Source organism: Stenella coeruleoalba (genome assembly GCF_951394435.1).
Source record: "Stenella coeruleoalba genome assembly, chromosome: 15".
Classification (NCBI taxonomy): domain Eukaryota; kingdom Metazoa; phylum Chordata; class Mammalia; order Artiodactyla; family Delphinidae; genus Stenella; species Stenella coeruleoalba.
In genome coordinates, this window is record NC_137161.1 from 22,108,825 (window position 1) to 22,122,853 (window position 14,029).

Consider the following 14,029-nt stretch of genomic DNA (forward strand, 5'->3'; position numbering starts at 1 on the left):
CGAGAAAAACTTCCTAAAAGCAAGAGCTGCCTGGAAATAAGACAGACTGGCTTAGAGTAGTGAGCTCCCTGTCACTCAGCAGCAGCAAGTGTTTGAGCTGAAACTGGAGGATTGTCTTTGGACGGGGAGGATGAAGGGGTGCACGTCAAAGAGGGGCTGATGATTGAGGCCTGGCTGGCTGCTCCCTCCAGCTCTGGAGGTGCAGGGGTCTCGGGCAGCATTGAGCAGTCCCCAAGGTGCTTCCTGGAGTCTCAGGGCATCCCTGGGTTAGTCGAGACCCCAGTGTCTGGGAGAAGAGGGGTGATGCCCTGAGAGGGCAAGTGAGCCCGGGAAAGGAAGTGGATTCCCTCAGGGCTAGCCCTGCCTGCCGGAAACCCCTCCTCAGCAGGACCAGCTGGACATGGAGTGATGCGGGGAGATGGTGGAACATGAGGGGTCCTGCCCTCCCAGGGGCTGGCTGAGCCTCCGGAGGGGTCTGTATCCCCATGGAGGGCACATCCTGCTGAGAGGGGGTGCCCCTGGGAGATGAGAAGACCCAGATCTGAGATGGCTGAGTCACTCCGAGGCCAGCCATTTCCACACCGTGGTCTGACAGTAGGGGCACCGCCCCAGCCGAGGCAGCTCTCTCCCTGTAGACTGTTCTTCCCCTAATTGCCGAGCACGGTGTCAGCAGGCCCCAATGAAGAACAATTACATGATCTATGAGATGATTCTGCCTCACGGGCTCCCCAGGCTCCCTGGCCTCTTCCAGGGCAAAATCTAAGCATCTGGAGCAAGATGTATAGCCTTCCTCCCTTTCCTCCGACTCCTCACAAAATCAGGACAGCCTGCTCCCTGAGCATTAGGTCGTCGGAGCAGAGGTGTGTGGAGAATTGCCCACGTGCCAAGCGCTCACTTCAGGTGCCTCATCTCACCTCATACTCACAAGGACCCTATGCAGTAGGTGTAGTTATTGACTCCATTTTATGGATAGAGAAACTGAGGTCCAGAAAGGAGAAGCCACTAGTCCTGGATGCACAGCTACTGACGGCAGAGCCCAGATGTGAACTCAGATTTGTCTGACTCAGAGCCTGAGCTGTTAGCCCTGTTCAATACCGTCAGTGCCACACTGGGCTGGTGGGTGACTTAGGTGACTAGGGGAAGGTGCTTGCTCCTCCCCTGTTCCTTGCTGAGGCCTGAATCCCATGTATAAGGCCTTACAAGGAGGGGCAGTTTCACCATTATCATTCATTTTATGTTCAACCCTGTGAGGTCAGCAGAGTAGCCTTATCATGCCCATTTTACAGATGGAAAAAATGAGGTCAGAGCTTGTGACTATCAGAGGCAGAACTTGAACCCAGGTGTGTCTGGGTTCCTTTTCCTACCCAACAGCTTCCAAAAGACAAGGGCCAAACTTGCATGGAGCCAAGGCCAGGGCTGGGCCCACCCAGCAAAAGACATCCCAGTGGCTATGGCTTCACTTGACCTTTTCTTCCTGTCACTCCCCAGGTGCCAGCACAGGGGTGAAGGATGCTGCTCTGGGTGTTCTTCCTCGTGACCCTCACCCTCAGCAGCGGCTCCCACGGCTCCCCACCCTCCCAGCCCCTCAGGTAAGCAGTCCTGACAACAGGGCCTGCTGTATTCCTGCCACCCCAAAGCCAGCCCTGCCAGGGTTGCTACTTAGGGGGTGCAGAATCAAGCCACCAGCTGGTCCCCAGCTATCTCCTCGGGCAGCCTCCACTACTCATCTCTGGGAGGGAGGCAGACTCTGAGCCCCAGAGAGGTCACTCAGCCCAGGTTCCAGCTCTCTCTGGGGACAGGCCACAGAAGGACCTTATAGAGACCCCGTGAGCACAGCCCTCCTGGGCCTCCCACCCTGCCTTTTGACCTCTGACTCCTTCCACTAGGATGCCGAGGTACGCAGACGCCATCTTCACCAACAGCTACCGGAAGGTGCTGGCCCAGCTGTCTGCCCGCAAGCTTCTCCAGGACATCATGAGCAGGCAGCAGGGGTGAGCTGACGTTCTCGTGACTTCTTCCCATACCCCAAGTGCATCGCGGTTTGGAGGGACCAAGTTTGGTCTCTCCCCTTGCACAGCATCTGTCATTTCTGGACTCGCCATAGCAGAAGGGCTCCAATGTCAAACCTCAGCTTACGCTTAACTAATAAATGATCACTGAGCACCCACTATGTGCTTGTCCCTGTGATGGGCTCCAACAGTGACAACACCAGTGGTAGTCACCACTTGACTGTGGCTCTGCCAGAAACAAAGACTTTACCCTGGGACATTTGCACACACCCAGCACAGTGCTGGGCACAGAGTAAGCCCTTGGTAGTGTTAGCCATTATTCTTAGTTTCTTTTGATTTTTCTTTTAGTATTTATTTATTTATTTGGCTGTGCCGGGTCTCAGTTGCAGCACACGAGATCTTTAGCTGTGGCAAGAAAACCCTTAGTTGCGGTATGTGGGAATCTTTTAGTTGCAGCATGTGGGATCTTATAGTTGCAGCATGCGGGATCTAGTTCCCTGACCAGGGATCGAACTCAGGGCCCCCTGCATTAGGAGCGTGAAGTCTTAACCACTGGACCACCAGGGAAGTCCCTATTCTTAGCTTCTTATGTGCTCTTTCCAACAACTCTACAAAGCAGGTTCTCTTACCCCCATCGTACAGAAGCTACATTAATAGCTTCTAAAGGACACACACCAAAGAGTGGCAGAGTTAGCATTCAAACAGCCTGACTCTACAGCCTGAACACTTTTTAGTTTTTTGTTTGTTTTTTAAAATTTTATTAATTTATTTATTTTTGGCTGTGTTGGGTCTTCATTGCTGCGCATGGGCTTCCTCTAGTTGTGACGAGTGGGGGCTACTCTTCGTTGCGGTGCATGGGCTTCTCATTGCGGTGGCTTCTCTTGTTGCAGAGCATGGGCTCTAGGTGCGCGGGCTTCAGTAGTTGTGGCTCGCGGGCTCTGTAGCGCAGGCTCAGTAGCTGTGGCGCATGAGCTTAGTTGCTCCGCGGCATGTGGGATCTTCTCGGACCAGGACTCAAACCCATGTTCCCTGCATTGGCAGGTGGATTCTTAACCACTGTGCCACCAGGGAAGCCCCACTTTTTAGTTTTTATTTTGAAAAAATTCCAAACTTACAGAGAAGTTGCAGCAATAGTACAAAGGGCTTTCACATTCCCTTCCCTGTAGTTAACAGTTCCTAATATTTTTATTATATTTGCTTACTTTGTATCTAGACATACACACACAAACCCAAATAATAATACATATTATTATTATTTTGCTGAGCCATTTGAGAGTGGATTGCAGTCATCATGACCCTTTATCCTTAACTACTTCTGTGTGTCTCCTAGTATCTAATTAAAGGACACTCTCTTACATAATCACAGTATAATTATCACTTAGAGTCCATATTCAAATTTCACCAGTTGTCCCCAACTAGATGTTCCTCATCCAGGACCCAATCCAGCATCACAGGTGGCATCATAGTTGTCATGTCTCTTTAGTTTCTTTCAATCTGGACCAGTTCTTCAGTCTTTTGTGACATTGCCATTTTTGATTAGTAAAGGCCAGTTCTTTATAGAATGTCCCTCATATTGGACTTGCCTGGTGCTTTCTCATGATTACATTCATGTTATGCAAAAGAAGTGATGTTACGTCCTTCTCAGTGCATCCTATCAGGAGGCACGTGATGTCAATTTGTCCCATTGGTGATGGCAACTTTGATCACTTGGTTAGCATGATGTTTGCCAGGTTTCTCCTCTGTAAAGTTGACATTTTCTCCTTTGTAATTAATAAGTCGTCTGTAGGAAGATATGTGTTTCATAGTCTATTGTCTTCACTCCTATAGATACTGTCTTCTTAAATGTCACTGAGTCTAATTCAGTTGGGTGCAAGAGTCTATGCCAGATATTGGAATAGGCAGAGGGACGCACCCTGCTCTGTTAACTTTGCCCTGGCCTTTCGCAGGCCTCTCTGCGTCCTATTCAAGTAGCACCCTCAGTTTTTTCTCTTTTTCTAATCGAATAGAGAGAGAAACCAGGAGCAAGGAGCAAAGGTACGGCTTGGCCGTCAGGTGGACAGCATGTGGGCAGACCAAAAGCAGATGGCATTGGAGAACATCCTGGTGACCCTGCTGCAGGAGCACAGGTGGGAATACGTGTGTATGTGTGTGTGTGTGCGTGCATGTGCATGTGTGCATGTGTGTGTGTGTGTGTGTGTGTGTTTAGGGACCTCAGAGGTTTCTTTCCCAGAGCGTGGGCTGGAAAAGGAAAGAAACTCCTCATCTCCAAAGGTGTGGGGCTCTACCAAGCAAACTGGGAATGGGGTCCCTCCTTCCACACATCAAGAACCGGAAGAAGGGGAGAAAATGTGCGACAGAGACTGGTCTTGTCCATTGCTGCATCTCCAGTGTGTAGCCAGAGGCCAGGCTCGGTGTCTGTGTCCAGAAACGTTACTCAACAGTTCTGGGATAGGATCCAGGAATCTAAATCATCTTAACAAGGGTCCCAGGGGACTCTGATGCTGATGTAGTAGGAGGCGTGCCCTGGATCCCTTACCAAGTTCATAAAACTGTAAAGCCAAAGGAAGACCAGCCCCTCCCAACACCCTCGGGTGGACAAGTGTGAGCAGCGCTCGTGAGAGGGAGAGACGGGAGTGACAGTCAGTTCCCCTCTCCCTGACCCCCACAATCCCAGTAGGAGTCAGGGGAGATCAGGAATGAGTTTTCCCATTTTACAGAGGAGGAAAACTGAGGCAAAGAAGGGGCAGCATCTGGCCCCAAGTCAGGGACCAGGCAGGCCCAAGACCTGCCTTTCTTCCCTGGAGCGCTTCACATGAACTCCACTTCGCAGACAGTTTCCCCAAATGACACTACTGTTTGGAGAAACTGCTATATTTTAGAGCCTGACTTTGAACTGTGAGCACAAACGTGTCCCAGCACGACTCTGCCAGGCACTTCTGGACCAAACTATTAAGCAAATTCAGTTCCCAGCAGAGCTCTCCGTGTGCCCCCTCACCTTCTTCCCAGCCTAATTAAACACCAAGAGCTCAGAGATCTCACCAAGTACAGTCCTGGGGAGATGCAAGCAGCAGCAGGGTGACAGGAAGAGTGCAGGAGGGGCAGGAACCAGCCTGGGAGGCAGGATGGACACCTGAGGCCCAGGTCTGGTTCTGCTGCCAACTCTCCGCACAGAGCAAGTCAGCTTCCCAGTTCCCTCCTCTGTGAAGGGAGTGGGTTCGCTCCAATCACCGCCAAGGTCCCGAAGGCTAGAATTCTTTTAAAAAATGCCCCTAAGAATAATGCCTCCCCTGTGCCTCTCACGCTGGGATTAGGTCATCATTCACCTGCTTTATGACTCCCACCAGGCCCCGGTGGGGCAGAATGGCCCTAAGGAGGGCCGAGTCCTAAGAATGCAGGCTTTGTTCCTGCAGGTTAAAAGCCAGAGGCTTCACAGAGCTCGAAGTCATAGAGCAGCAGGAAGGGGCCTGGGGGCTGCTCCAGCCATTGTTCCCCCTCCAGCTCAACTGCTGCAAATACCAGGACATCACAGTGGGCCTGAGAAAACATAACAGCAGAATGAGTTCTTACACCCTACGAGTGCAGAGTAGAATGATTTGGCAGATGGCATCCTTTTGCACTAACCACACTTTGTGTCCACGTAACAGTCCTATAAGGAAACAAGTTCAGATTTATCCACCTTCCCATCCCTTAAAAATCATCCAAAGATGGCCAGCCTCTGGGCTGGGGGGACAGCAGTGGATGAGACAGCCATGGTCTCTGCTCACATGGAATTTATAACACACTGAGGCAGACAGAAATTAATTACTTGTACGGTGGATTATTTAATGTGTGATAAATGGTAAGAGATGTAAAGGGTGTGGTGAATGTGTATGCTGGAAAGAATAACCTAATCTAACCCTGTCTGGGGATTAGAAGCAGCTTCTACACAGGCAAGTGACTGCCCAGGATCTCACTGGGAGTAGGTTGGGAGAACTGGGGCTAAGACTGAGGTCCTTTTGGGACCCAGATAGTCAGTCTTAACACCGGAGTCTCCATCACCCTTATTCCGGCTGTCCTGTCCCGTCTTGCCTTTACTCCAGTGCCCCCAGACTGAGATTTATCTTCCTTTCTGCGACAGGAATTCCCAAGGATGAAGGTTCTGCATATGTTTCCTGCTCCCTGCAGCTGAGACACAACAGCATCCGATTAATCCTATTTCATTTCTGACCTACCTTTTCCTTTATAAATACAATAAAATTCCCCCATACTGGTCTGCATTTCCATTTTTCTTTTATCTTCAACCTAATTTTTCATGTTTTACATAGTTACATTTCCCAAAGTGGTATTACAAGATATTAAAAAAAAAAAGCTAACACTTACCAAACACTCAGTGTCAGCCGGGCAGCTTCACGTGTAGAATCCCATGCGCTCCTCACACAGCCTAATGGGAGGTATTGGCATCCTTTGCATCTCACAGACGAGGAACTGAGGCACAGAAGGGTGAACTGAATTGCCATGGTCACCGCTGGCAAGGAGAGAGCTGGGATTCAAACCCAGGGGGTCCAGCCCAGAACCGGGCTCTTAGCCATATTTGTCTACTCTGGGCGAAAGTCATCCTTCATCCACTGGTGACTTTGTTCACCTATGAGCAATACCATTGATTCATTCAACAAATATTTCTAGAGCTCCCACTATGTGCCAAGTGCTGTTCTAGGCACTGGGAATACAGTTGTGAGCAAACAAAGTCCCTGACCTCATAGAGCTTATATTCTAGAACACAGGGAGGGGGAAGGGTAAGCTGGGACGAAGTGAGAGAGTAGCACGGACATATATACACTACCAAACGTAAAATAGACAGCTAGTGGGAAGCAGCCGCATAGCACAGGGAGATCAGCTTGGTGTTTTGTGACCACCTAGAGGGTTGGGATAGGGAGGGTGGGAAAGAGATGCAAGAGGGAGGGGATATGGGGATATATGTGTATGTATAGCTGATTCACTCTGTTATAAAGCAGAAACTAACACAATATTGTAAAGCAATTATACTCCAATAAAGATGTTAAAAAAAAAACCGGGAAAGTATAATAAAAACAAGTAAATACAGTAAGTTCCCTGCATACGAAAGAGTTCTGTTCTGAGAGCGCATTCGTAAGCCCAATTTGTTCATGTCCAACAAAGTTAGCCTATAGAGCTATAGAGTACTGCACTGTAATAGGTTTATAATACTTCTCACACAAATAATACGTAAAGAACAAACAAGCACAAAAAAATAAAGAAAACATTTTAAATTTTACAGTACAATACCTTGAAAAGTACAGTAGTACAGTACCACAGCTGGTGCTTCTTAGCCGTACCCGCTACATCACCGCTGCTTTTACGCTTGCTTCCGGACATCCTGCGTTTGAAATAAAGATACTGAACTACTGTACTCTATACAGTACTGCACAGCAAAGTACACAAAAGCACAACCGGACTTCCCTGGTGGCGCAGTGGTTGAGAGTCCGCCTGCCGATGCAGGGGACACGGGTTCGTGCCCCGGTCCGGGAAGATCCCACATGCCGCGGAGCGGCTGGGCCCGTGAGCCATGGCCGCTGAGCCTGCGCGTCCGGAGCCTGTGCTCCGCAACAGGAGAGGCCACAACAATGAGAGGCCCGTGTACCGCAAAAAAAAAAAAAAAAAAAAAAAAAAAGCAACCACTTATAGAGGATGCACACACGTGACAATGTACGCCAGACACTTGAACTAGCTTACATGACTGGACATACAAACGCATGTTCACATATTTGAAAGCTCACGACTTGAAGGTTCGTATGTATAGAATATGTAAGATGGTGGCGATTGCAAAGGGAAAAAATTAATGGGATGGGAGTGTGGGAGGGGATTATTTTATCTCTAGTGAATATGCGGTGTGGTGGTTAGGGAAGGCCTCTCTGATGAGGGACATTTGAGTAAAGTCCCTCAAGAGTTGGCCTTGACAATATGTAGGTGAAGAACATTCCAAGCAGAGCGAAAACCCAACACAAAGGCCCTGAGGCAAGAGTGTGAAGGGAGGAGGAGCAGAAGGTCAGTGCGGCTAGAGCACAGCGAGGCTGTGGGTGAAGGAAAGGAGGCCAAGAGGGAGCGGGAAGCCAGCTCATCTGACCCTTGGAGGCCATGGTAAGGACTTAAAAATCTCACCCTTGGTGAGATGGGAGCCATCGCAGAGTTTAAGCAGAACGACGTGATCTGACTTGTATTTAATGGTAACTCTTTTTTTTTTTTTTTTTTTTTTTTTTTGCGGTACACGGGCCCCTCACTGTTGTGGCCTCTCCCGTTGCGGAGCACAGGCTCCGGACGCACAGGCTCAGCAGCCATGGCTCACAGGCCCAGCCGCTCCGCGGCATGTGGGATCTTCCTGGACTGGGGCACGAACCCGCGTCCCCTGCATCGGCAGGCGGACTCTCAACCACTGTGCCACCAGGGAAGCCCTTGACTTGTATTTAATGTCACTCTGAGAAAGGGTCAGATGCTGGATACATTCTTAGGGTAGAACTCATTTGCTGATGGATACGGTGTGGGGATTGGAGAGGAGTCAAGAATGACTCCAAAGTTTTTGGCCTGAGCAACTGGAAGGATGGAGTTGCCATTTACGAGCTTTGGCGGTGGGGGGCGCGGGTATTGGGAGTTTGGGTTTAGACATACTGAGTCTGAGACGCCCCTTAAAGGCTCCAGTGAGGATGTTGAGTAGGCACCTGGGTGTACAAGTCTGGAGCCAGGAGAGAGGTCTGGTCAGCCGGTTTGGTTTGGTAGCCGTCACCCTTTAGATGGTCATTAAAGTGAGGAGAGTAGGTTAGATCACTAAGGAAGAGGAACAGAAAGAGCAGATGTCCAAGGACTACCCAGGGGCACCCCACATTGAAAGCTGGGAGGAAAGATGAGGAACCAGCAAAGGAGACTGAGAAGGAACAGGCAGTGAGATGACAGGAAAACTACAAGAGAGAAATTCCAGAAGCCAACCGGAGAAAGCGTTTTGAGAAGGGAATGATCTACGGTACCAAATGCCGCTGATGGGTCAAGTCAGTTGAGAACTGAACATGAAAGTGACCATGGAAACCACTGATGACCTTGGCAAGAACAAATTGGGTCGATGGTGGAGGCAAAAGTCTGACTCGAGTGGGTTCAAGAGCAAATGGTAGGGGAATTCCCTGGCGGTCCGGTGGTTAAGACTTCGCCTTCCAATGCAGGGGGTGCAGGTTTGATCCCTGGTCGGAGAGCTAAGATCCCACATGTGCCTCATGGCCAAAAAGCCAAAACATAAAACAGAAGCAATATTGTAACAAATTCAATAAAGACTTTGAAAAAATGGTTCACATCCAAAAAATCTTAAAAAAAAAAAAAAAAGAGAGAAAATGGCAGGAGAGGAGTCAGAGCTGATGAGTATAGACCTGGCTGCCCAATATGGTGGCCACTGAACACATATGGCTGCTGAACACCTGAAAGGTGGCTAATATCAACTGAGATGTACTTTAAGTGGATTTCAAAGACAGTATGAAAAAAGAATACAAAATATCTCAGTAAGGTTTTTTGTATTGATTACATGTTAAAATAATATTTTGAATAGATTGGGTTAAATAAAATATATTAAAATTGAATTTCACCTGTTTCTTACTTATTTGTTATGGTTACTAGAAAATTTTAAATCACCTATGGGGCTTGCATTACATTTCTATTGGACAGCACTGGTAGAGACAATTCTTTGAAGAAGTTTTGCTATAAAGGGAAGCAGAGAGCTGAAGCCACTGACCAGATGTACCTATGTCAGTGATTACCCAACTTTTTCTATTCATGAACAGTTTTACCTGGGCCAGATACCCACACACATCACCTACACCACCACACAGCACCCCACACATAGCCTCTTCTTAGACTCTGAACTTTCCGAGAGGGGATCAAAACATTCCATATTTTGACTTGGGTAATGGTTACACTAGCGTAGTTAGATGTAAAATTTCATTGAGCTATACACTTAAGATTTGGGCATCTTACTATAAGTAGATTAAATCTAAAAAAAGAAAAAAAAGTGAAACGTCTGGATGATGGGATGTGTGTTTGGATTAAAAGTACAAGAAGATCTGTAGCATCTCAGAGTTGATGGGGACTCAGAGGTGAGCAGTCCCATCTCCGGCCTTTTCCGACCTGGCACACACAGTGCTGGACCCGCATCCCGTGGGCCCGTCTCCCACACCAGGGCTGTAAAGCCAGCTCAGGGCTTCACCCGGTTCAGACCACCTGCTCTCTCTGGGAGCCCCCAGTTTGCCCTCCAAGAAAGAATGTGAAGCGTGGGAAATGCTCTGCGGGGGGCCACCATGGCTCCGTGGAGGAGACAATACCAACAATGGGCAACAAAAGCCCCCTTCAGAAGAGAAGGCTGGCCTTTGAGGGCCGCGGTCCACTTCAACGAAGCTGAGCGGGCTGGCCGAGAACCTGCCAAGGAAGGAGAACAAAGGAGGAGGCTGCTGAATGGTGGTTTCGCCAGGCCAGCCCGAGCCCCCCCTTCCTTCCCCCAGACCCACCTGCTCATCTCTTTCCTCCGCCTGTCCCAACAAAAGCAAAGACTGAGGGCTCTCTCAACTTCCAATGAGTTTTTCAAATGAAATAACGAGCACTGGGCCCCGCTGCTACTTGTGGTTTTCGAGGTGAATGCCGTTATAAAGGAAAAGACCGTGATGGCAACAATTCCGATGCTTTATCTCCATTAACTATGACACTAATGGCAGCTTACAGGACTTAAACCCTCCCCACAGAGGGACTGGGAGCTTCCCATTCCTTTGGGGGGTCCCACTTAAGATGGAGTGCTATTATTTTTTTCCCCTAAAGAAATGCTCTAATCAATGGGGGACTTGTTGCTATGATAATCCTTTATGTTTATATTAAAATTCACAAAGGGGTTTCCCATCCATTGCTTCATGTGCTCCCTACCACAGCCCTTGGGGGAGGGCAGAGCAGAGGTAAGAGGTCCTACAGCCCGGAGGGGGCAAAGCTCGTAACAGACTCCTGATTCCAGGACAGTGCTCCTGTATTGTTTCAAGCCTCCAGGCCCTCCAGGAAATGACAGCTGGGGAAGCAAGTGAATTCGACCAACCAACAAAGAAACGTGGACCTGGTACAAACTGCTTACTGGGCTCCTGCCAACGACACACAGGAAATAACAATGGTAATATCTATACTAATCCAAGAAAACTCTGAGTCAATGTCAGTGCCAGGCACTGTAGTCTGTGTTTTGGATGTGACCTCATTTAATCCTTATAAAGCCCTCAGAGGTATTATCCCGTTTTTACCGATAAGAAACTAAGGCTCAGGGGGTTGAAGAAAGGTCAGTTGGACTCTGACCTGCTGTGCTGAGTACTCTTTATAGAGAAAGCAAGGCCCAGGCACTACTGTGGTGTCAAATGAAAACCAGAGCTGCACAGCAGTTAAAGAGGTAAAAACAGATTTTATTCAGGACTTCTGCAATAGGGGGAAAGAGACCTCATATAGATGTGAGCTCAATTCTGAATACAGCATGGTCTAGTGGGAACTGACAGCCAAGGAGCAGGGTGGGGAACAGTGGATGGAAACTTACCAAGAAGATACATCAGGGGTAAGGGGATTCTAGTTAAGCTGACCTAACAGGATTCTGGCTGAAGATAGGCCAGGAAGATCAGACATCACCTGGGAGATGGTGGAGGGTGAGGAATCTGACCACATATCAGGGTGATCAGACATGGAGGTGGGAGGGTCTGGTTAAACTGCTTAGAAGGGTTCTTGCTAAAACTAGATTTTAAAAGAAAGAGTACAGATGGGCGTAGGAGAAATTTCAGGATCCTGACTAAAGTTTGGTCAAGCAAAGCATCTTTGCTAGTAGCAAATAATTTGAGCAACAAATCCAGTGGATTTCATTAGGCCTGTTCTCAACTGCAGCCTCCCCAGACCTACCACGAGGCTACAAGCAGGCGGACTCTCTCCCGCAGCCTTCAAGAGGCTTCTCCCAGTGGGAAGGGCCAGAAAGACAGCATACGAGCTGTTTCTGCCTCTGCTGTATCTCAGCATAAAATTCAAGTTCCCTTAATTTGCTGTCAGTCTGAAAATAAAATCTATCCCCTTTACCATGGCCCTTAAAATCCATATTTGTTATGGCTTCCAAGGATACTCTCTTCCTTGCTAGCTCCGCCCTAGTTACTCTGGCCTGCTTTCAGTTCAGATACGCCAAGCTCTTGCCTCAAGAACCTTTGCGTATGTTGCTGCTCTGCCTAGAATGTTCTTCCCCAGCTCTGCAAAGACTGCCTCTTTTCTTTCGATTGTCAGCTTAGCCTTCCCAACCCCTCTGGATAAATATTCCTTTTCAGATTTGTGATTACTCTGCTCCCTTTCCCTTGTCCCCTCTGGGATATAAGTGAACCAAGGGCAGGGAACAATCTGTCTTGCTCACTGCCACAGCTGGACCAAGCACAGAGCCTGGCATGTAGCAAACGTCTGCTGTGCTTTATTCTCCAGCTCCTCTAGGTCTGCAGGCCAGCCCTGAACCGGCCATGGCGCCCCGAGCCCTGCCAGTCCCTTCTCTAGGAAGCTGTTTCCTGATCTCCTGCCCTCCAGCCACTGCACTTCTATGCTCAGGCCCTACTGTCCCTTCTCTACACCTCTGTCCAGCAGGCCTCAACCAGTCTGTTTTCCAGAACTATACAGGTCTGGTTACAGGTGCGACAGTACCAGGTGGGTGGGTCTCCTGTTCTCCTCCCTTCCCCACTACTCTGAGCTGCTGAGGTCCCAGCACCCATAAGCAGGGACACTAGGAGCCACCCAACAGCAGTTGGAGACCAACATCACCTTTTCCCATCAGGGCGGGATAAGAAGCTAAAATTTAAAAGCAAGGCTTTCAGTCATACGTCTACAGGAGCCAGGCAGGTACCAATCGCGAGAAGTTGGTGGGAGGACCGATGCCAGAGTAGGCGGAACCCGTGGGGGCAGGACTGTGGCAGACTGGAGAGTGCAGGCCCAACCCAAAGGCAGCAGATGCTATTCAGCTTCAGCTGATTGTTGTCATACAGGAATCAGGCCCAATGTTGCCGGCTCTGATTTTCTTTTTCCAGAGAATCCCAAACCCCCAATTGGATTTTTTTTAAATAAATTTATTTATTTTACTTATTTTTATAAATTTATTTATCTTTGGCTGCGCTGGGTCTTCGTGGCTGCACACAGGCTTTCTCTAGTTGCGACGAGCGGGGGCTAATCTTTGCTGCAGTGCGTGGGCTACTCATTGCGGTGGCTTCTCTTGTTGAGGAGCACGGGCTCTAGGTGTGCAGGCTTCAGTGGTTGTGGCCTGCGGGCTCAGTAGTTGTGGCTCGCAGGCTTAGCTGCTCCGTGGCATGTGGGATCCTCCCGGACCAGGGCTCAAACCCATGTCCCCTGCACTGGCAGGCGGATTCTTAACCACTGTGCCACCAGGGAACTCCCCAAATTGGATTTTTATATGAATTTTTTCAATTTGTAAATGTTAGCAACTAACTCAATTAAAAAAAACCAAAGAACACTATGGATCAAATAAAACATGGGCCACCGGTTTGCAACCTCTGGGAAAGGTGAGGTCTCCTTCCTATCTTAGAGGCACCCCTGTTATTGCCCGTATCAACCGCTCCCCTGCAGAGTCCCATTCAGAACCAGCCAAAGTTCCAGAATCTCCTTTCCTCTTTCCCCAGTTAAAATCCCCATTTTGAAGGGGCAAGTCCAGCTACGCTGGAAAGCAATCTGATTAAAATAATTTCTACCCCCCAAACTCAATAAATACTCCTAGAATTACCTGCATTTCAAAAGTTATCTACTATTATGTTTCAATTAATAGAAGTAGAGGCAATGAGCCAAAGTACATAACTATGGGCCAATTAGGACAGATGCCAAGCACTGAGCCAAGCACTTCAGATTCATGAAACTCTTTCAGCCATATGAGGAGGTACTGTATTATCTTCTACGGAAGAAAAAAAAGGAGGCTTAGAGACATTAAGCCACTTGCCCAAAGTCCTTCAGCGTGTAAG

At 48.7% G+C, this 14,029-nt stretch overlaps 1 protein-coding gene across 1 annotated transcript; it reads left to right on the plus strand.

Moving 5' to 3' along the window:
• Positions 1-1,380: 1,380 nt before the first annotated feature.
• On the plus strand, positions 1,381-5,088 carry GHRH (growth hormone releasing hormone; the record flags this gene model as incomplete). Its single annotated transcript, XM_079944612.1, has 4 exons — positions 1,381-1,589; positions 1,887-1,991; positions 4,016-4,135; positions 5,016-5,088. Exons 1-4 carry the CDS (start codon positions 1,510-1,512, stop codon positions 5,086-5,088), a joined length of 378 nt encoding a protein of 125 aa, XP_079800738.1. The 5' UTR covers positions 1,381-1,509.
• Positions 5,089-14,029: the final 8,941 nt, after the last annotated feature.